The sequence below is a fragment of the Erinaceus europaeus genome, chromosome 8, assembly GCF_950295315.1.
Source record: "Erinaceus europaeus chromosome 8, mEriEur2.1, whole genome shotgun sequence".
In the NCBI taxonomy this organism is placed as follows: domain Eukaryota; kingdom Metazoa; phylum Chordata; class Mammalia; order Eulipotyphla; family Erinaceidae; genus Erinaceus; species Erinaceus europaeus.
The window spans coordinates 102,285,275-102,306,602 of record NC_080169.1 but is presented as its reverse complement, the minus strand read 5'-3'; the positions used below and the strand labels follow the sequence as shown (position 1 = coordinate 102,306,602).

The following is a 21,328-nucleotide window of genomic DNA, read 5'->3' as shown; positions in this document are numbered from 1 at the left end:
TGAAAGAGTCAAAGAAAAAAATTACAGCAATCAGTTCCTAGACTATTACTTTGTGATAATCTTGCCTTTTTTAATACAGTATTATAAATTTAATTTTCTATGTCATGTAACTTATGTCTAAAGGCTAACTGATACTTCTATTCACTCAGCTCAAGATTATTAATTTCCACAAAAATATCTGTGAGCAAACAGCCACTTCTCATAAGACAGTAATTAAGAATCAAATTATATTGCAAAGGATATGTAAGTTCAAGTTGGAAACTAGATAGCAGACACAAGTGTCATTTATATTTAAAGAATAAATCATATACAAAAAAGATTTTATTTATTTTTACTAAAGTACAAACACTAACCACTGGTTCAATTCTCTTCTGTAGATTGCTATTTATTGCTAAGTGTTGGTTTTAATGAAAATCCATTTAATAACTGTAAAGATTTTTATTATTCATCTTTTTAAAGGTCCTAGCATCTGCTCGTCTTTACCTAAAAAGATTTGCTCACTTGGTATTTTTCACATTTCTGGCAGACTTCCATAAATTGAGATGAAAATCTATTCTTCAAGGGTTAAATTTCACTGAATATGTTTGAAAAACTGAGACATCCAAGTTCTCATTTCTCTGGTACATCAAAAAATGCTCCCACACTTTAATCTTAAAAGATCATATCAATTAAAAACGAACTATACATTGCTAATGACAACTCAGTATGTACCTTCATTCAATACTATACCATTGTGTAGAGCTTTTGTGAAGCTGGGTCACACTACCCTGGCCTAATTACTTAAAGCTTAAGTCTCTCCTGGCATTTGGAGAATATGCTGGAAGTTCTGAGATCCACATTATGTGAGCCTAGTTATATTTCCATAAACTCACAAATTAACACTAATTTTGCTCAGTCTCCATTATTTAGGTCCTCTGGGTCTACCTCAAATGACAAGAAAGGCATTTCCTTTTTCTCTGGGAGATACTTAAGCTTAATTTTGATGTAGTTATTCTAATTTGTATGGGGCCGAGTGAGTTAGGCATTCAAATCTTTATCTTGGCAGCTCTTCCCAAGAAACTACTTCAAGTAAAAAAAGGGGGGAGGGGGAGTGAAACACTATATAAGTTTAGCAATTCACTCTCATATCTCAGAACATGACACAAAATAGAAACAAATTTATTCTTTCTGTCACTAAACATATATATATATTTTTTTTCTTTTTTCTTTCTGAGAGTCAACTATCAAGAACAAGGGACTTAACTCTGGGAAACTGACTATTTGATTTTTATTTCTAATTCTGACTCAGTATGAAATGGTTCTGAAAAGCGAATAGCTTATTAAGTTGTGTTGCAAGTTCAACATCTCTTTTTCTCTGATGCCAAAAAAACTTTTGGGTCAAAAGTTTGAAAACTACTTATCTACTGCCAGGTTAGGTATTTAATTTCTAAAATCATATAAATAATGAATAGCCACTTAGCTGCCTTTCCAATTTTTCTTAATCTAAAAATATCTTTCTCTTACATTAAAACACTAACTTACAAGACTGGCAGAGTTAGACTGGGTTCAAAATAATTGTTTCCTCACAAAATTAGAAGATAAGGCCTTCTAGGTATCTAAATTGCCCAAGTCCCCACGGTCCCTCCCTCCTGCCAATCTCCAAACCAGCTTCATGCCAGGCTGATTCTTGCCTACCTAGTTTATTCACTTGCATGCTGAAACTTTTAAGATTTCTCCCTGAACTATAGGGGTTACCATTCAGAGGATGGGGGGCACAGAACTTGGTGGTGGGTGTGGTACTACACACTATAATCTCACAATTTTGTAAATCACTGTTAGCCCCAAATAAAAATGGACTTGTAAAGAAATTTTTTTTTCTTACTCTTAGGTTGTTATTTTTCTAAACAGATACTGAAATAGAAACATTGTTGTGATTCCTCTTGATCAGTACCTGGTGTTCCTTTCACTAAATTGTTTTTCTTCAGCAATGGGAAATATCTGCATTTTCACTTTGAGGGCTATTTGTTTTTGCTTTTATTCTTTCTTTCTCAAATCCTAATAAGTGAATATTGTTAATTCTGGGACTTTTCCCTCTTTGTTAACTTTCCTCTAGTCATTTCAGTTTGCTAATCTAGTAACCATTTAGAGGTGTGTCCATTCTTTTCTCATCAGTTTACTGAGATTTCTGCTCCTTTATTTATTTTTTTGATGCCCTTGTTGTTATTGCTATTGGATAGGATAGAGAGAAATCAAGACAGGAGGGGAAGACAGAGAGGGGGAGAGAAAGACAGACACTTGCAGACCTGCTTCACCGCTTGTGAAGCAACCCCCATGCAGGTGGGGAGCCGGGGGTTTGAACTGGAATCCCTGCACTGGTCCTTAGGCTTCGCGCCATGTGCACTTAACCTGCTGTGTTACCACCCGGCCCCTTTGCTCCACTTTAAAAATTCTTTTTTATTATCTTTATTTATTATTGGATAGAGGCAGATAAACTGAGAGGGAAGGGGGAGATAGAGAGGGAGATAGACAAGAGAGACACCTGCAGCTTGATCTGCTCCACGATCTTTTCCAACTCCAGTGTTAACATTTTTCCCAGTCAAGTGTCATTTGGTTAAAATGGAGAAAAGTATGCCATCCAGTGCTCAGCTGATCACTTTATGTTTGTTCCAGTTCTATGAATTTGCAGACTCAAGCTGCTACAGTCTTAAATGATTTAATTTCTTCCTACTGAATCTAATCCTATTTGTTCCTATCTTACAGGAACTCTCCCTTATGTTTTCAAGGAAGCTTTTCCTGTTTATCAAGGTGACTGCTATTTTATTTTAGTATATGCAGGACAAGAGGGCCCAGCCAGTGATATAGACAGACTATGGGATTATGTCAATGAGTTCAGTATACCAATCCTTTGTTGAAGTCTCTCCTGCCGCTTCTTGGCTAGTTTATATTCCATTTTCAAGTAATTTTCTCAAAACTTGTTTAAATTTGGAAGGACAATCTGATGGAATATAAAGTCTCTGGGTCACACTACCTCTTGAATACATTTTAGGTGCTGCTGTATAGAAATCCAGTATCAATTTTGGTTTATTTTTCTCATAGGTACTTTGAGCGTGCTACCTAATGACCTGATAACAGGACCTTTATCTTGAAATCCAGTGTTACTAATATTAAGTCTTAGAGTGGAATGCCTATGTCAGTTTCTTTTATGCAGCATGCAGTCTCTCTATGTAGAAAAGCTAGTTAAAAAAATTATGTTTTGTTAAAGAAACAATGACTTGCAAGACAGTTGTCACACTGGTACAATTTCTCATCCTTCCATGGTGGCTGTCTGCACACTAATCACAGAACCCAGTGAGGTCCACCAGCACCACCAATGTCCTCTCAACACCCCCACCCCCAAGTCCAAGTTTCACCTTGGGTTTTATCTTTCCAGAGAAGTTTCTTTAACTTTATTTAAAAACTTTTTTTTTTCTTTGCCACCTCTTCAATGTCTCCAATTATGTGATGCTGGAGTTCTATGTTGCTTATGCTCTCTACAAATTTTCTGGGGGCAAGGGGATCCTTTGTATCTCTGTAATTTTTTTTAGAGTGTATGTTCTTATTTCTATGTGGTATGGCTCACACCAATAATTTTTTATATACGCTGTACATCAGTCTTCAATTCTAAAAGAGGCAGTGTGTTTTCCTTTCCTGATTTTAGCAGTTTTACTTGCTTCTATTATTTGGTCACCTCATTTGCATTCTTGAACTTACTGTTATGTTCTTCAGAGTTCTGAACTTCATTGATTCATTTAATTCATTTTAGAATGCAGAGATATAATTTTTTAAATATTATTTATTTTCCCTTTTGTTGCCCTTGTTTTTTATTGACATTGGCTTGCACTCTCTGCCACATGCACTTAACCCACTGCTCCATCACCGACTCCCTAGAGATATAATTTCTATCTTCTGCAGTTCTGGTGCTTTCCCTCCCCCCCCCCTTTTTTTGCCACCAAGGTTATCACTGGGGCAACTACAAATCCACTGCTCCTAGCAGTCAATTTTTCCTTACTAATTAGACAGGACAGAGAGAAACTGAGATTGGGGGCAGGATGGGTGGGGGGAAGGGGACTCCTGCAGACCTGCTTCACCATTCATGAAGTGTTACCCCTGCAGCTGGGGAGTGCAGGCTCGAACCTGGGTCCTTCAACATAGTGATATGTGCTCTTAAATGGGTGCACCATAGCCCGGCCTTGGTGCTTCCTGATATCTATCCCCGCTGATCCTTTTACATTGTTTCACTCCCAGTAGTTACCCTGACTCCAATTTCTGCCAAGCCGCTATAGGAGATCTCTGCTAGGCTACAACTACATTCTCAGTTCACCCCATCACTGTTACTGGCTTCAATACAGGTTCTGGACGCTTCAATTGTTTTTGGCTAAATTCGCAAAGAAATGAGAGTTGTGTGTTTTCTTTAGCACTTGATTTTATTAAGTGTGGTTTGCATTACATAAAGCATTTTGCTTGGTTCTCTTTGTTTTCTCTAATGGACTTGTTCAGAATTAAATATATACGGAGTTGGGCTGTAGTGCAGCGGGTTAAGCGCAGGTGGCACAAAGTGCAGGACCGGCATTGAGGATCCTGGTTCAAGCCCCCAGCTCCCCACCTGCAGGGGAGTTGCTTCACAAGCGGTGAAGCAGGTCTGTAGGTGTCTATCTTTCTCTCCCTCTCTCTGCCTTCCCCCTCCTCTTTACATTTCTCTCTGTCCTATCTAACAATGATGACAACAATAAAACAAGGGCAACAAAAGGGAATAAATAAATAAAATTAACAAAAGAACTAAATATATATATTCCATGAAGCAGTAAGATGGAGGGCGGCAAAAATAAGTTGCTGCCATATTCTTAAGAACTCAAAACCTAAGGGTTTTTTTGGATGTTAAAATGCAAAATGGCAAAGTGACTCTTAAATTTGTCTTCACAGGACTAAGAGCTAGCTCTCCTGGTAGAGCACATACGCTGCTGTGTAGGAGGCCCTTCATTTGAGCTCTGGCACCATGGAGCACTATGACGATACCAAGGGAACCTCATGGATGGTGGATCAGTGCTTTGGTATCTTTCTTCTCTGTCTCTTCCCTTCTTTCTCCCCGCCCCCCAAAAAGAAAAGAAAGAACTGGGTGAGAAAGTTGTTTAGCTGTACTGCACATGCAAAGGTCTGGCATCATTGCTCAGTGTGTGTGTGTGTATGTGTGTGTGTCTGTGTCCACACCTATGTCCTGATGCCTCTACCTTTGTTTATTCTCCAAAAATCTGAAAATTAAATAGCAAGATGACTGGATAAAAATGCCATGGGGTGGTCCAGGATGTATCGCAGTGGATAAAGTGTTGGACTCTCAAGTGTGAGGTCCTGAGTTCAATCCCTGGCAACACATGTACCAGAGTGAGGTCTGATTCTTTCTCTCTCTCCTCCTACTTTCTCATTAATGAATAAAATCTTTAAAAAAAAAAAAAAAGGGAGTCAGCAGTAGCACAGCAGGTTAAGCTCACATGGCATGAAGCACAAAGACTGTCATAAGGGTCCGGGTTCGAGCCCCTGGCTCCCCACCTGCAGGGGAGTCGCTTCACAGGCGGTGAAGCAGGTCTGCAGATCTTTCTCTCCCCGTCTGCCTTCCTCCTCTCTCTCCATTTTTCTCTGTCCTGTCCAACAATGACAACATCAATAACAACAACAATAAAAAAAAAATCTTTAAAAAAATGCCATGGGATAGTTACTCCATGAAATACTACTGTGCAATAATAAGTATAAAAAAATGACAATTTTCTATTTGTTCTTTGGGACAGAATAGATGAAACTAAAGGTGATTATGCTTGGTGAAATAAGGAAGGAGGTGAAAGACAACTACTGGATGGTTTCGCTTATATGTGGAACTGAGAGAACTAAAACCAAAACCAAACAACAACCACAACAAAAACTGTCTCTAAGACTTTATGAGAACTATGGCTATCATTTCATATCATTGGGGGGCAGAACTTTGGTACTGAGTACAGTATGAAACTGTAATCTTATAAACCACTATTAAGTCACTAATTTAAAAAAATAGAAAAATCAAGCTCCGAGTCTTAAAGTGTCATGAATAGCCCAAGAACATTCTGCAGGAGAACTCACTTTCTAGCTATATTAGGGCTAAAAGCCTGGTCACTTCACTCTGAGTGTTTTGCTACTGCCATCTACTCAGAGGCAAATCAAATATTATTTAATCAGACTTTAGTTTCTAAGGAACAGTCAGTTATAGCAATACAAGAGAAACAAAGGCTACACACAAAGTCAACATGTGTGCTATACCCAGACTACCCTTAGGCGATTCTTTTTTAACCTGCTAAAATAAAGACACGAGCATCTTTTATAAAAAGAAACCTGTAACTACTTGAAATCAAGAAAATAAACTGTTTCCCTAACAATCTGTCTACTAATGCTCTATTTGTAAAAGATCAGAACCAGCCCAATTTTTTTTTTTTTGAGTTCTGATTTTCTATATGCACAAGCCCAAGGATGTCAAGAGAAAAGAATAGCTTTGTAGAGCTCAACAGTGTAGAGCCAGCAAAAACTTCTGATTCAATGTGAGGAGTGCTTAATTTTTGTTTTTTTTTTTAGGCAGAGCATTGCTCAGCTGTAGCTTATGGTGCAGTGCCAGCTGGAGATTGAACCTTGAACTTCAGTATGCCATGTGTAAAATATCTTATGCATAATCACTAAGCTATCTTCCAGCTAAAAAACTAACACTTTTTTTTATGTTCCACTCACTACTTACTTGACAGGCACATATCCCACTCCTCTTTTCCTCACGATAACAATTACTTGTCACTATAAATGCGGTGATAGGATAGTTTTAAAGCAAAGAACTAACAACAACAACAATAACAACAACAACAAAACAACAACATGTATAAAGATATAATAAATACTTGAGTTTTAACTCCTAGGTAAGATTTCACAATTTTCACAATTAATCTAGACTTAAGTCACAGTTTTTGTACTGTCCTCCCATTTTTCTAGTACTAGAAAAATTTCTGTGTTCATCAGCACTTTCCTATAGTTTGGTTTTGGTGATGGGACTGAACCCAGGACTTTGCACTCGTGAAGCTTATGCTCTGCCTTTAGTTACATCACAATCCAGTCTTTTTCACCCTCATACTTGAAAAAAAAAACACATATGGACCAGGGTTAATTTTAGTAAAACTAAAGAATTCTAAATATGAGGGCTGGACAGTAGTGCACTGGGCTAGGTGCACTAGTACGAACCTGCTCAGCTCAAGTACCCCAGTTCAAGCCCCTAGAACGCCACCTGCAGGGGGGTCACTGCACAAGTAGTGACGCAGGTCTGCAGGTGTCTTTCTCTTCCCCTCCTCAATTTCTCTGTCCTACTATATATATATAAATATATATATATAAAGGGCCACCAGGAGCAGTGGATTCAGTACCATCACAAAGCCCCAGGGATAACCCTGGAGGCAAGAATATTTAAAAAAAAAAAAAAGAATTCTAAATGTTACTTTTCTTTGGAGTACTGATCTATAGTGAACAGAAATGTAATAAGTACTCAAAGACAGACAACAATGAAGACAATATTAATTTAAAAATGTAAATAAAATAAAACTTAACAGTCAGCCTGCAAGGTATCATAGCAGGTAGACTACAGACTTGCCATCATGTGGTCTTAACTCTGATTCCCAGCATTGCATATGTCACAGTAATGTCAGTTCTCTTATTCTCTCTATTCTATCTCATTAATAAATCCTAAGAAAAATAAGAGCACAACAGGAAAGACAATAGCTATAAGCATATCAATATTCAAATGACTTAAAATGTCATGAATAGTCTTATCTACAACTGTGTTATATGGCCTCTAGTTAACCTTAATCCAGTATATGTCAAGTTTCTTTCTGTTTTTATAACAAGTCTGTCATTTTATGCTACAATAACTATATTTTACTCTAATGAAGAAAATTGCTAGACCTCAAATTCTTGAACTCATTATAAAATAATTTAAAATTTCCTCCAGGGATATAGGATAAAAGGTTTTTAAAAGACAAGTTGTTGATTTCATGGTTTATAACTATCATAAAAGTAAATAATTTTCCTATAGTATATTGCTATACCCTTGAGTTTTTATAAGGTAACAATTGTGTTCTTAGATTTTAGTATGTCATACTATACCAAATAACAGAAAAATATCTATACCTAGTGAGATAGTTATTTTTTAACCTGTCAAAAATTGGTAGCAGAAATTCCACTAGATAAGACAACAGAGCAAAAATGTAAAATAAACTAATAACTAAAGTTGCTCAGTATTAATTATTTCCACAATAATATTTATCTGTGCACCAAACCTGATGATCAAACACCAATTTTGGTCCTCCATCGGCAGCAGTATCTTCACTCAATAACATCCATGTGTTTGTGTCAATGTCATAACGATAGAAGTCACTTTTCAGGGATTTGCTGTTCCTCACAGAGGAATCCAAGTAACGCCCCAAAGTGTATATTTGCCTCCGCTGAATGTCAATACACATTTTATGGCATGACCTAGCACTAGGTCCATTCTGTGAAAAGATTTTTAAAAGAGAAAGAACAATCAATAATCAAATAAAATCAAACGCATTTTAAATTGGAATTCTACTAAAAGGTTTGCTCAGAACACTTAGCAAGTCAAGTAATGCATGTACAACACCAACTTTGAAATCTCAAGAGCAAAGCAAAAGTAGTAGAGGCAAAGCTCACCTAGAAATGCTTCAAGCCTACCAGGAAGAACGAGATGAGTTATTCTGTATTCTATACCTTTCTATGGTTCCTATTACATATTCCATTGCAGTTTAGTATTTGTGTACAGAGTTTAATTCTCTAGTACATGTCAATCGACTTAAAGCCTAAAGACAGACTTGGTCTTTAAAATATCTTTGTATTCATCAGAACACTATATAAAACAGATGTTCCAAGAATATCTACAATCAATGAATCATAATTGAAACAAATCTTAACAAAATCTCTAGCTTATTTCTTTCTTAAAGATGAGAAAATGTAAGCTCAAAGAAGAAAAATATTCTCCTAAAAGTTAGTTAGCTAGTAAGAGAAGCAGAATAAAAAACCAAGTCTTTAATTTATGAATTTACATTATATAAAACTGACTCTTCTGATTTAATAAATAATAGAGGTATAATAAACAACCAGGGAACAAAATGAAAACCAGGACATTAGTAGCAAAGTTAGTTGCAGCCATTTATATCATGGTATTGAAAATAAAGTTTAAAAAGATTATAGAGTGGTCTGGGAGGTGGCGTAGTGGATAAAGCATGACTCTCAAGCATGAGGTCTTGAGTTCAATCCCCAGCAGCACATGTACCAGAGTGATGTCTGGTTCTTTCTCTCTCTCCTCCTATTTTTCTAATAAAGTCTTAAAAAAAAAAGAAAGAGAGAGAAAGAAAATACCATTTAAAAAAATATTATAGAATAAGCCAAGTAAAAAGTTTATAGAAATGTCTCATTTGGGCAAGACTGAATTAAGGAGAAAATGACAAAACAAACAAACAAAAAACTAGTAATTGCAAATATCTCCTAAGTTCTGTCTATACCATATTGCTGCAAGTGTACAAATGGTTTGTTTCTTATAGTAAATCTATAAGAAAATACCACCACCACTTCACAAAGAGCTTATAAGTAATTTACCCAGTTATAAAACTAGTCACTAAGAAAGAGAATCTAAGCTTTAGGCGGGAGTAGACAGCATAATGGTTATACAAAGAGACTCTATGCCTGAGGCTCCAAAGTCTCAGGTTCAATCCCCACACCAATATAAAACAGAGCTGAGTAGTGCTCTGATAAAAATAAAGATTAATCCAGCCCCGGGCTCCCCACCTGCAGGGGAGTGGCTTCACAGGCAGTGAAGCAGGTCTGCAGGAGTCTATCTTTCTCTCCTGTCTTCCCCTCCTCTCTCCATTTCTCTCTGTCCTATCCAACAACGACATCAATAACTACAACAATAAAAAAAAAAAAACACAAGGGCAACAAAAGGGAATAAATAAATAAAAATTAAAAAATAATAAAAATTAGTTAATTAAAAAAAGAGAGAATCTAAGCTTCAATGTAACCAGGGCTCAAGCTGTGGTCTTTCCACTATTCCAGTTATTTTTTTTAAAAAAATATTTATTTATTCCCTATTGTTGCCCTTGTTTTATTGTTGTAGTTATTATTATCATCATTGTCGGATAGGACAGAGAGAAAATGGAGAGGGGAGGGGAAGACAGAGAGAAGGAGAGAAAGAGAGACACCTGCAGACCTGCTTCACCACCTGTGAAGCCACTCCCCCTGCAGGTGGGGAGTGGGGGGGGGCCTGGAACCAGGATCCTTGCGCTTTGCACCACGTGTGCTTAAACCGCTGTGCTACCGCCCAACTCCCCCAGTTACTTTTTTTTTTAGAGACTGTTTGCAGATAAAAATGCAAAAATATATCTAATATATTAAGTGTGGATATGACTAAAATCAAGAATTCCTGCTGTAAAAGTAACAGAGTTGAAGTGTATGGTAGAACTAGAAGTCTGGCGAATAACTATAAAGGGAGAATGGGTAGAACAGTAACTTTACTGGCAGTAACGGGATGCATTGGATCGACCTTCTCGTGGTGCATCCCGTGAGTACCCATTTATTGGGGAAACTGACGATCCTTCCTAGCCGACTGAATCCACATGGATCCCAGTCACTTTCAAAGCCAGCAACAAGCAGACATCAGGCTCAACCTGACGCTGTTGACTGGCTACAGAAGAAGGGCAAACGCTACAAGAAGAACTGGCAGTAAAGGCTACGTTCAGGGGCCTGGTGGTGGCGCAGCAGGTTAGGAGCACGTGGTGCAAAGCCAAGGACCAGCGTATGGATCCCAGTTAGAGCCCCCAGCTTCTTCCACCTGCAAGCCGCTTCACAAGCAGTGAAGCAGGTCTGCAGGTGTCTCTCTGTCTCTCCCCCCTGTCTTCCCCATCTCTCTTGATTTCTCTCTGTCCTACCCAGCAACAACAACATCAATGATAACAATAACAACAACAAGGGCGACAAAATGGGAAGGGATGGCCTCCAGGAGCAGTAGATTCATAGTGCAGGCACCGTGCGAGCTCCAGCACTATGAATCTAATCAGTATAGTACTGGTATCTTTTTAAAAATTTTTTTATATTTATTTATTCTCTTTTGTTGCCCTTGTTGTTTTATTGTTGTAGTTATTACTGTTGTCGTCATTGTTGGATAGGACACAGAAAAATGGAGAGAGGAGAGGAAGACAGATGGGGAGAAAAAGACTGACACCTGAAGACCTGCTTCACCGCTTGTGAAGCGACTCCCCTGCAGGTGGGGAGCCAGGGGCTCGAACCGGGATCCTTACACCAGTCCTTGTGGTTTGCGCCACTTGCACTTAACCCGCTGCACTACCACCTGACTCCCACTACTGGTATCTTTCTTTTCTTTTCTTTTTAATATTTATTTATTTATTTATTCATTCCCTTTTTGTTGCCCTTGTTTTATTGTTGTAGTTGTTGTTGTTGTTGTTATTGATGTCATTGTTGGATAGAACAGAGAGAAATGGAAAGAGGACGGGAAGCCAGAGAGGGGGAGAGAAAGACAGACACCTGCAGACCTGCTTCATCTCTTGTGAAGTGACTCCCCTGCAGGTAGGGAGCCAGGGGCTCAAACCAGGATCCTTTAGCTGGTCTTTGCACTTTGGGGAACGTGTGCTTAACCCCCCACACTACCACCCGACTCCCCCACTACTGGTATCTTAACAGACCAAAGCAAATGGAACAAGAAAGTGTCCAGGAGAGACAAAGACTTATATTACCAATTGATTTCTGACAAAAGTCCCCAAGCAATTTAATGGGCAAAGGAGACAGAGACCATCCAGAACATTAATTTGTGTGAAGGAATATAAAGTGGTAAAACAACTCTGGGAAAAGTTTAGTTTCATCAATGGATGGTAAAACTCTTTGGATGTCTGATGAGAAACAGGATATATTCATAATCTCAGACTGTCTCCTCACAAGTCAGTTGTTAATCACAGAATGGAAAACTGTACAATACTGAAGAGGATGCAGTGTCACCCACATGGTGGTCCTGCTAAAAGTACGACACAAGGAGACTATTACACAGAACCAATACAGGGATACTTTGCAACTGTCGTGTGTTCTTCAAAAAGATCAAGACCAGGAAAGGAAAAAGTTACAAAACTGTTAAGAGGGTACAACAACAACAACAAAAAAACTTATGAAATTTATGAGAATAAAAAAAAATTGAGTGATTCATACCAGTATAATCATGTACTCATTTAACTCAAAGGCATGAATATAAACCAATTTTATTCAGTAAAAAAAGCTGTATATGTGTGTGTGTGTGTGTGTAAACATAAACAGGTACACACACACAAATAATAAAACATATCATTTGTGAGGACTGATATATAATGATATATAATTATAATATATATATAATATATATAATGGGACCATAATAGTTAAACAATGAGAACATCAGACATTTTCCAGGTGGGGGTAGCATAATGGTTATGCAAGGAGACTCTCATGCCTGAGGCTCCAAAGTCCCCGGTTCAATCCCCTGCACCACTATAAGCCAGAGCTGAGCAGTGTTGTGGTTAATAAATTAACAAATTAGTTAAAAATAAAATATTTAGGATAAAAAGGAAAACATTAAAAAAAAGACATTTTCCAAGGGCATATCAAAATACGACTGATGCTCAAAGTAATAGTAGAGGTGATAAAGAAATAAGAGAAAAAGGCAGTTACATAGTTAAAACTAAATGTAATAAAATACCTGTTTCATTTAGCTCTAAAGATAGATTTGTTCATGTACCAGTAGTTGAAGAACTAGATATAGAAGCTGGACCGCATTCACACTTAAACCAGCCTTGTTCATCAGAAAATCTTTGGCTACTACTAGTGACAGACAGCAGAGAAGAATATAAACCACCAAGAAAAAGAAATATACATATCCCCTCTCCCCCACCGTCATAACACAGACACACGAATTGTCTGAGAACTTGCCTCTTTCTCAGTGTCTCTAGAGATACATGTCCATTGGTTTTCCTTCACGCTGTATGCCCAGAAGTCTGCAAGATCTTGTGTTCCATCCCAGCCACCAAACAAATAAACGGTCTCTATACAAATGAGGAAAAAAAAATTAACTTAGAATTTACGTGAAGAGCTTGAAGCTAGCCTGTTGCTTCTAAGATTCTTCAAGGGGGTATATCTAACTAAAGAAAAAGTGAGGATTTGAGTGGCTAACATTCCAAAATACACACTAGATCAGTACTCTTTACCCCAAGAATATAGAGAAAGGCTGCCTCAGATCCCCTCTTTTGAGAGATTCAAACACTCCCTAACTTTCTACAGCTCTGCAGTGGAGGAGAGGGGAAAGTAAATATTGTGAAAGTATCTTAAGTGAATCTCATAATTTGTGACTTCTATGGTAGTTATGAAAAATCTACATTATCCAGTTTGACAGTGCAGCAGATTCAGATTACAAAAAGTAAAAATCCCAGAATATATAGTGTAAAATATAAAGACATTTAGTTGTTTCTGGGGGGGGGGGGGAAACCTGCGCTTAACATTAAAACTGTGTTTTTTCTCTATTGCAATACCAAAAACAATGGCTAAAACTAGCTTTGAGTTAAAGTTAGATTATCTTCAGAATAAAGTGTTGCACAGCCTTAGTATTCCCATGGAAACTGGGAGAAATTCCTCGAAATAGATTGTGTTAAGTTTAACTCCTCTAAAATCAATCTTCAGAAATCCCAATAGGAATCCTGACAATATGTTCCCTTCTAACTCTGAAATGTCTTTACAACTGTGGGGGGGGGGGAGGGATGATTTCTTTTGAGGTCAGGGGATAGCTCACCCAGCAGAATGCACATTTAACATGTTTCAGGATCTGGGTTCAAGCCCCCTTGCCGCCACACAGGAGCACCAGGCGATGGAGAAGCTGTGAGAAATTGAAGTGTGTGGTGCCTTTCCCTCTCTCTGTCTCGTTCTTTCCTCCGTCTCCCATTCTCAATCCAAAAATAAGAAGAATTTGCCAGTGGTGGTGGAAATGTATGAGAATGAAGCCCCAGTGAAAATCACGGCAGCAAAGCAAGCACCTGACGTACTGCTCAGTGAAGAGTGGAAAATCTTCATATGCAACACTGTGTAGCATCCTTCATTTTGTTTTTCTTTTTAAGAACACTATCTTTCCTTTCCTCAAATATCCCCCTTCCCAGAAATGTCTACTGGTTCAGCAAACCCACCAATTATTTTTAAAGTTAAATAAGACATTATAGGAAGGCTGTAAGACTGTAGTCTCTGACAAGCCCTACAATGACACACACAGGTTTTTTTTTTTTTTTTTTAATCTAAGCTATGTCCCACCATGCAGGGTTAAAATTCAAAGTGCGCTGGGAAACACTGAACACTTATTTAAATTAAAAAACCCTTGTTCTTCACATGTGAACCGTCAGTTTAAGAGATTTTTGTCGTATATTCATATAATTTCAAGTTCTATATGGCTTTTCCGTTCTATTCAAATAACCTAGGGAAACTGAAACAATGTTTCTGAATAAGGACAGACCACTGAAAGTGAACAGAGTCCTAGTGCTAACTGGACAAACAGCTCACTTGACTTCCTGGGACTTAAGGTATTCTGTGTTTGTTTGCTTGCGTCCAGGATTATCGCAGTGGCCTGGTGCCTGCACTGCACTATGAATCCACCGCTCCTAGAGGCCTTCCCCCCATTGTTGTTGATATTGTTGTTGTTGCTGTTGTTGGATAGGGCAGAGAGAAACTGAAAGAGGAGGGGAAGATAAAAAAGAGAGAGAAAGACCTGCTTCACTCACTTGTGACGCGACCCCCCCTGTAGACGGGGACCCAGGAGCTCAAACCCAGAACCTTGCGCTGGTCCTTGCGCTTCATACTGTGGTGCACTACTGCCCAACCCGCAATTTAAGCTTTTTTTAATTTACAAAAATTCTCAGAGTTGTGGTAAAATTCTTTAGATAGAAGTTATACAAGGACTGGGGAGATAGCACCATGATTATACAACACCCTTTCATGCCTGAGGCTTTGAGGTCCCAGGTTCAACCCCCAGCACCACCATAAGCCAGACCTGAGCACTGCTATTGCTTTTTCTCCGTCTCCCCCACCCCATCTCTCTCTCATAAATAAATAAACTGTATTTAATAAAAAAGATAAAAATTACACAAAAACTTTACAAGTACTGTGAAGAAAAAATAGCATTTCTATCTTTGAAACACACACACACACACACACACTGTGGTTTACTAAGTACTACAGATGCACTAAAAAGCAGCATGACTATATGTGGCCCCATGTCTCAGTGCTGTGAACCCTTCTGACTATTCATAAATCTGGAACAATGTACTCAGTTTAAACTATTAAAAAACCACCTTGCCTCAGAACCACCTCAGAACTATCAAATGCATTGCCACTTGTTAAGGAACAGTGTTTTCCAAATGATACACAGTAACAATCAGACATGTAAAATTACAGAAGGAAAAAAAAATTAAGGCATTTTTATCTGACAAAGTTTGTCAGGACCTGATTCTAAAGGAACTTAACCCTATTACAAAAGAAGAGGGGTATATAACTAAAGCAGTGGTAGAAACTGACCTTTTGCTCTATAGTGTTTCTGGATACCCTCTGGATAAGGTTACCCTAGTTCATTGACTTTAATAACCCTTCCTCCTGGGCACTGGGTTCTCAATGTTCTTTCTGAAAAGCAGGTCTCTTTGTACGCATAAATTCTCACAGCAAAGAAAACCCACATTTCCACAAGAGTCTCATTGATAGCTGAGCAAAATAAAATCTGGCACAGAGCAAGCCTCCCCGTGGCGTCAAGCCAAGATGTCATTCTTGCCTGAGTGCATTGTGGTCCCTGTTGATGTTTAATAGTAAAATTGAGTGAATCAGATGGAAATAGGAACTTTTTTGACATACCTGAATAAAATACATAGCAAAAACCTTAATGAAATAATCATTTGAGCTAAATCATTCAGAGCTGAAACAAACACCAGAAAAAGATTTAAAGATATAAAATGTTTTCAATGAGAGATAATACGCAGAAACTAAAGAACAAACAAAAAAAAAGAAGGCTGTTAGTATTTGAACATATGTCTATTTTATGCATGTGTATTATATAACAATTTATATCCATCCCTGGGACAGTACCATCTCCCTAGAGGAGCAGTTCTTGCCTCAATACTTTTTTCTTAAAGGAGCACAGGCTATTTTTGCCAGCATTTAAACTAAGTTCCATCAATATTTTTTAGTATTAATCTAAACTGGCAAGGCCCTTTAGGGATACAAACAAAGAGGATAGAGTGCCTATCTACTAGGAGCTCACAATCTAGGAAGGGATATAAAACAAGGGCATAACTCACCATGATTCAAAGCATACTGGTGCCCTAAGAAAGACAGAAAGCATTACAAGGGCTCTAAAAAGGAAGTAGGAGAGACCTGGGTGAGGGAAGTCAGTAAAGATTTCAAGCTGGCATTGGCATTTGATCCATGCCTTGGAAAGTAACTTTGTTGGTAGAATGTGGAAATAGAAAATGGCTTTTCAAACAGAGTAAAAGGCATATACCAAGGTTCAGAGACAGGAAAAATAAATAAATAAATACTGTTTTAAAAGACATGTACTCTTGGAGTAGGGCACCAAAGTAAAAACCCGGGGTTGAGGGTGAGGGTGAGGGTGAGGATGGATGTTCGGCTTCTTGGGGGGTGGGGGGGCACTAGATGGGACACAATCTTTTGGTAGTGGGAATGGTGTTTATGTACACTCCTATTAATTTGTAGTCATATAAATCACTATTTAATTAATATGAGAGGGGAAATACTGATTGAATGTCTCAAAAATTTTAATGCACAGACCATAGACTGAGTCTTTGATATGTTGACTCTCTTAAGAGACCAGGGAGAACAGAAGCAACCGGTGGCACAGCTATATACAAATAATGTCAAAGGACACAAATTATGGTGATGTTGTGTATATGATACAGCAAATCCTAACAAAGGGATTTTTCAAAGTTAACCCAACTGCCAAATAATGTGATTATAGTAATAACTATCTATTGCCTTCTTAAACCCTAAGACAGCAGGAACCTCCCACTTCCTCTATAGAGCATATATTTCTCCAGTCCTGGAACCTCTAGAGTGGGGCTCACTTTCCTGCATGCTTCCCTCAATTCATATAAAAAGATATTGCATCTGCTGATCCCAACTTAATCAACGCAACAAGTACCATCTCAGCATGCTTCACTTCAGACTGTGTCCAGAGACGTCAGACATGGAATGTCAACCCTTCAGCCTCATTACTCAGGTGAGACCTTTCCTTTCATAGGATTCTAATTCCATTCCAGGTGGTTCACTTCCTAACAAAGTCCCAAAACCTAGATATAGACCAGGTTCCATGAGATAGAGCATATGTTCACATGTATCCATAAAATTAGGGCAAAATATATACCTGAAAGCAAAAGTACACAATAGTCTGCAGTGAGTCAATATCAAGTTCATAATGAAATAGTGTCTACTTAGACTTAGATAACCTCCTCATCTATTTTCTATTACAGTTCTCTCACTCATTCCAAAGCTAACCTCATCAAAGCAAGGACTGCAAAAGCTGAATAAGGGCAAGAGACTGGCAAACTTTAACGATGACTCTTCAGTCACTATCAGGCCACCCCATCAGCTGGGGCTGTAATCGGGGAGTCCTGAGATTCCCAAACAGACATGATGGGCCTAGACCTCGAGTCAATCCCTCTATTGTTACCGGTCATCTCTATCAGGAACAACAAAACAGACCCCTTTGTGGACCCCCATAGAACCTTGCCCTCAACTTGGATCAACAACGGTAGAGAATGTTCCATCCTCCGAAGGGAGGCTGGAGAACATACTCTATGCTACACCTGAGGAAGATGGGTCCTGATATTGGGGCAGCTTGGAACGTTCCTACTCATGACCACAGAACGTGAGCTCAGATCTACAGGGATGCAGAGGTCACATAGGCTCCTAAGATGAATATGGGCCCCAGATCAGATCAAATCGATGGGGCTTACAGTCAACAATAATTATACACCTTTCCCATATTTGGGAGCTACTCTCTTCCCTGATCCAGCTTTCCAGTCCTTTTTTCAGCCATGATATCATCTCCCCAGACAATAACAAGGATCCACCTTGTATATCCGATTTCAGGCTCAGGCGGAGAAAAAAAAACTAGTATAGCCACAGGCCCTTTTAAATATAACTAAAATATGCCTACTAGCTGTCTACAAAATGGAGACACCCCCTCCCCCCAACTCTTCATCTGCACTACTCCAGCCTTTAGGTTCATGAATAGTCAATAACTTGTTTGGCTTTATATGTTAACTCTCCTTTCAGCCACCAGGTGCCAGCTGCTAGCATGATGCCAACCAGACTTCCCTGGACAGACCAATGTGTCCTGGAGCTCTGATTCCCCAGAACCCTACTCTACTAGGGAAAGAGAGAGGCAGGCTGGGAGTATGGATCAACCTGTCAATGCCCATGTTCAGTCAAGCCAGACCTGCCACCTTCTGCATTCCACAATGACCTTGGGTCCATATTCCCAGAGGGTTAAAGAATAGGAAATCTAAAAAAAAATTTAAAAATATATAAATAAAAATAAAAAGAATAGGAAAGCTATCAAGGGAGGGGATGGGATATGGAGTTCTGGTGGCGGGAACTGTGTTTAGTTGTACCCCAACAAGCAAACAAATAAATAAAGACATGTACTCTAAATTCAGACAGACCTCAGAATCACAGCTCTCTCACTACAAGTGTGTGACCAGCAAGCTCCTAAGCCAATGGTTTCCCCAGCTCTAAAATGGAACAAACATATCTATCTCAAAGACACTGTGAACATTAAATGATGCAAGTAAAGTAGTTAAAGTGTGTGATGAAGCAGGCAAAACAGCTCACCTGGCTAGGTGCCTACTTCTCCATGTGCAAAATCCAAGTTTGAGCTGGGTCCTCCTCCCCCTACATCACTACAGGAAGTTTCAGCCCTGTGGTATTGTCCTATCTATCTGAAAAAGTTAGCCTACAGTGGCAAAAAGAAAAAAAGTCTGATAAGTAAACTCTTCAATTCTTTAATCAAAAGCAGAATACAACAGGTAGTAGGTAAAGAAACTAAAAAGATAGGCAGTGGCCAGATCATGAAATAGGTTAAAAGACAGTATTAAGGCTTTAGTGAGAAACTGACTCCACAGGCAGTGAAGAAGCTATAGAAGATTTTGAGTAGAGGTACGATGGATGGTCAGACAAGACTTTGCATCACCCTGAGCTGACTAAAATGGAAGAACAGAGAAAGAAAAGGATTAGACGTAAAATTTTCACTAATAGATCATGTTCAAAATGTCTAAGGAATGTCAAGACAAATGAATCAATCATCAACCAACCAATCAATTTTTTTTACTTCTTTTTTAAAAAATATTTATTTTATTTATTCCCTTTTGTTGCCCTTGTTGTTTTATTGTTGTAGTTATTATTGTTGTTGTCGTTGTTGGATAGGATAGAGAGAAATGGAGAGAGGAGGGGAAGACAGAGAGGGGGAGAGAAAGATAGACACCTGCAGACCTGCTTCACTGCCTGTGAAGCGACTTCCCCTGCAGGTGGGGAGCCGGGGTTCGAACCGGGATCCTTATGCCAGTCCTTGTGCTTTGCGCCACGTGCGCTTAACCCGCTGCGCTACAGCCCGACTCCCCCAACCAATCAATTAACCAATCTTCTATTACTTAGGTCACAGAAGTTGGGATTCAACCATATTCTTAGTACTGGTCTTTTTGGTACCAGAACTATGTAAACCCTGCAACTACTACCAGTAGTGCTAATTTACACAGCCTATACACACTGAAAATAAGACATGCTAGAACGTAATTTCTTTTTCAATGCACAAGAAGCATGTCATGTTTAATCACAGGAACCTCAACGTGCATTTTCTGTGTGCTAGGAGTAAATCAGACTGGGCTCATCGCCTAGTCCTCCACAAGAGGGCACACTGCATTCATAATTAAAGCAGTCCTTCCTCTTTGATGCCTACGCAGTGATATAAAGTAGGCCCAATTTTAGATAAAAAACCATGTGTAAAAAAGAGAGAACAGGGAGTCGGGCAGATAGTACAGCAGGTTAAGCGCACGTGGTGCTAAGCTCAAGGACTGGCACTAAGGATCCCGGTTTGAGCCCCCAGCTCCCCACCTGCAGGGAAGTCACTTCACAAGTGGTGAAGCAGCTCTGCAGGTGTCTATCTTTCTCTCCTCTCTCCATTTCTCTCTGTCGACATCAATAACAACAACAACTCTAATAAAACAACAAGGGCAACAGAAGGGAAAATAAATAAATAAATATAATAAAAATTTAAAAAGAGAGAGAACAAATAACGGTTAACACATTAGTGACGAAAATCAGTTTTACTCTTAGTTTTATATAAAAACCCAAAGGAAAAGAACTAAGACAAACTATAGAATATTTAGTTGAAAATCAGAATCCCATGGTGCGGCAGGTGGCTCAGCAGGTAGAGCTGAACTTGTGTGGCTAAGAGCCCGAGTCTAATCCCAAAGCAACCACAGTGGTTCTCTGGTCATATTCTCTCTCATTAAAATATGTATTAAATCATTAAAGTCTAACCCTTCTGACAGGGCAGTTGGTAGAACTTAATTTGACAGGTTAACTTTTGAAAGAAATAAATTAGACCAAGGAACACATTGTAATATATCTATATATCTATATCTATCTTTATCTATATATCTATATATCTATAGTCTTCCCTTCCTTAGCCAGTCCTTTTAACTATCATGACTCAGCAGATCTTTAACCTGCCTTCCTTACATTCATTTTTTAAAAATTTTATTTATTTATTATTGGATAGACACAGAGAAACTGATGGGAGAGAGACAGACACCTGCAGCTCTACTTCACCACTTGTGAAGCTTTCCCCCTGCAGGTGGGGACGAGGGGCTTGAACCAGGGTCTGTAATATACTGTAATGTGTGTGCTTAAGCAGGTGTGCCACCACCTGACCCCTATATTCTTTTTTTTTTTTTTTTTTGGCCTCCAGGGTTATCACTGGGCCTCGGTGCCTGCACTATGAATCCACTGCTCCTGGCAGCCATTTTTTTTGCCCTTGTCCTTGTATTGTTATTGCTGTTGTTGGATAGGACATACAGAAAAAATGAGAGGAGAGGAAGACAAGAGAAGGGGAGACAAGTGACACCTGCAGACCTGCTTCACTGCTTGTGAAGTGATCCCCCGCTGCAGGTGGAGAGTT

General features: G+C 38.8%; 1 protein-coding gene across 15 annotated transcripts in view; it reads right to left on the bottom strand.

Annotated features, from left to right (window-relative positions):
• The window catches only part of MKLN1 (muskelin 1), a 439,788-nt gene that overhangs the window by 59,881 nt on the left and 358,579 nt on the right, over nt 1-21,328 (bottom strand). For all 15 annotated transcript variants that reach the window (XR_009551231.1, XR_009551232.1, XM_060196585.1 and 12 more), the window contains 2 exons: nt 13,042-13,154; nt 8,343-8,555 (listed from right to left, as the gene is read on the bottom strand). Coding sequence is in view for 13 of the 15 variants with exons in the window: in XM_060196585.1 (XP_060052568.1) it covers nt 8,343-8,555; nt 13,042-13,154 (326 nt within the window). In the remaining 2 variants the exon portion in view is untranslated. The remainder of the gene's footprint in view (nt 1-8,342; nt 8,556-13,041; nt 13,155-21,328) is intronic.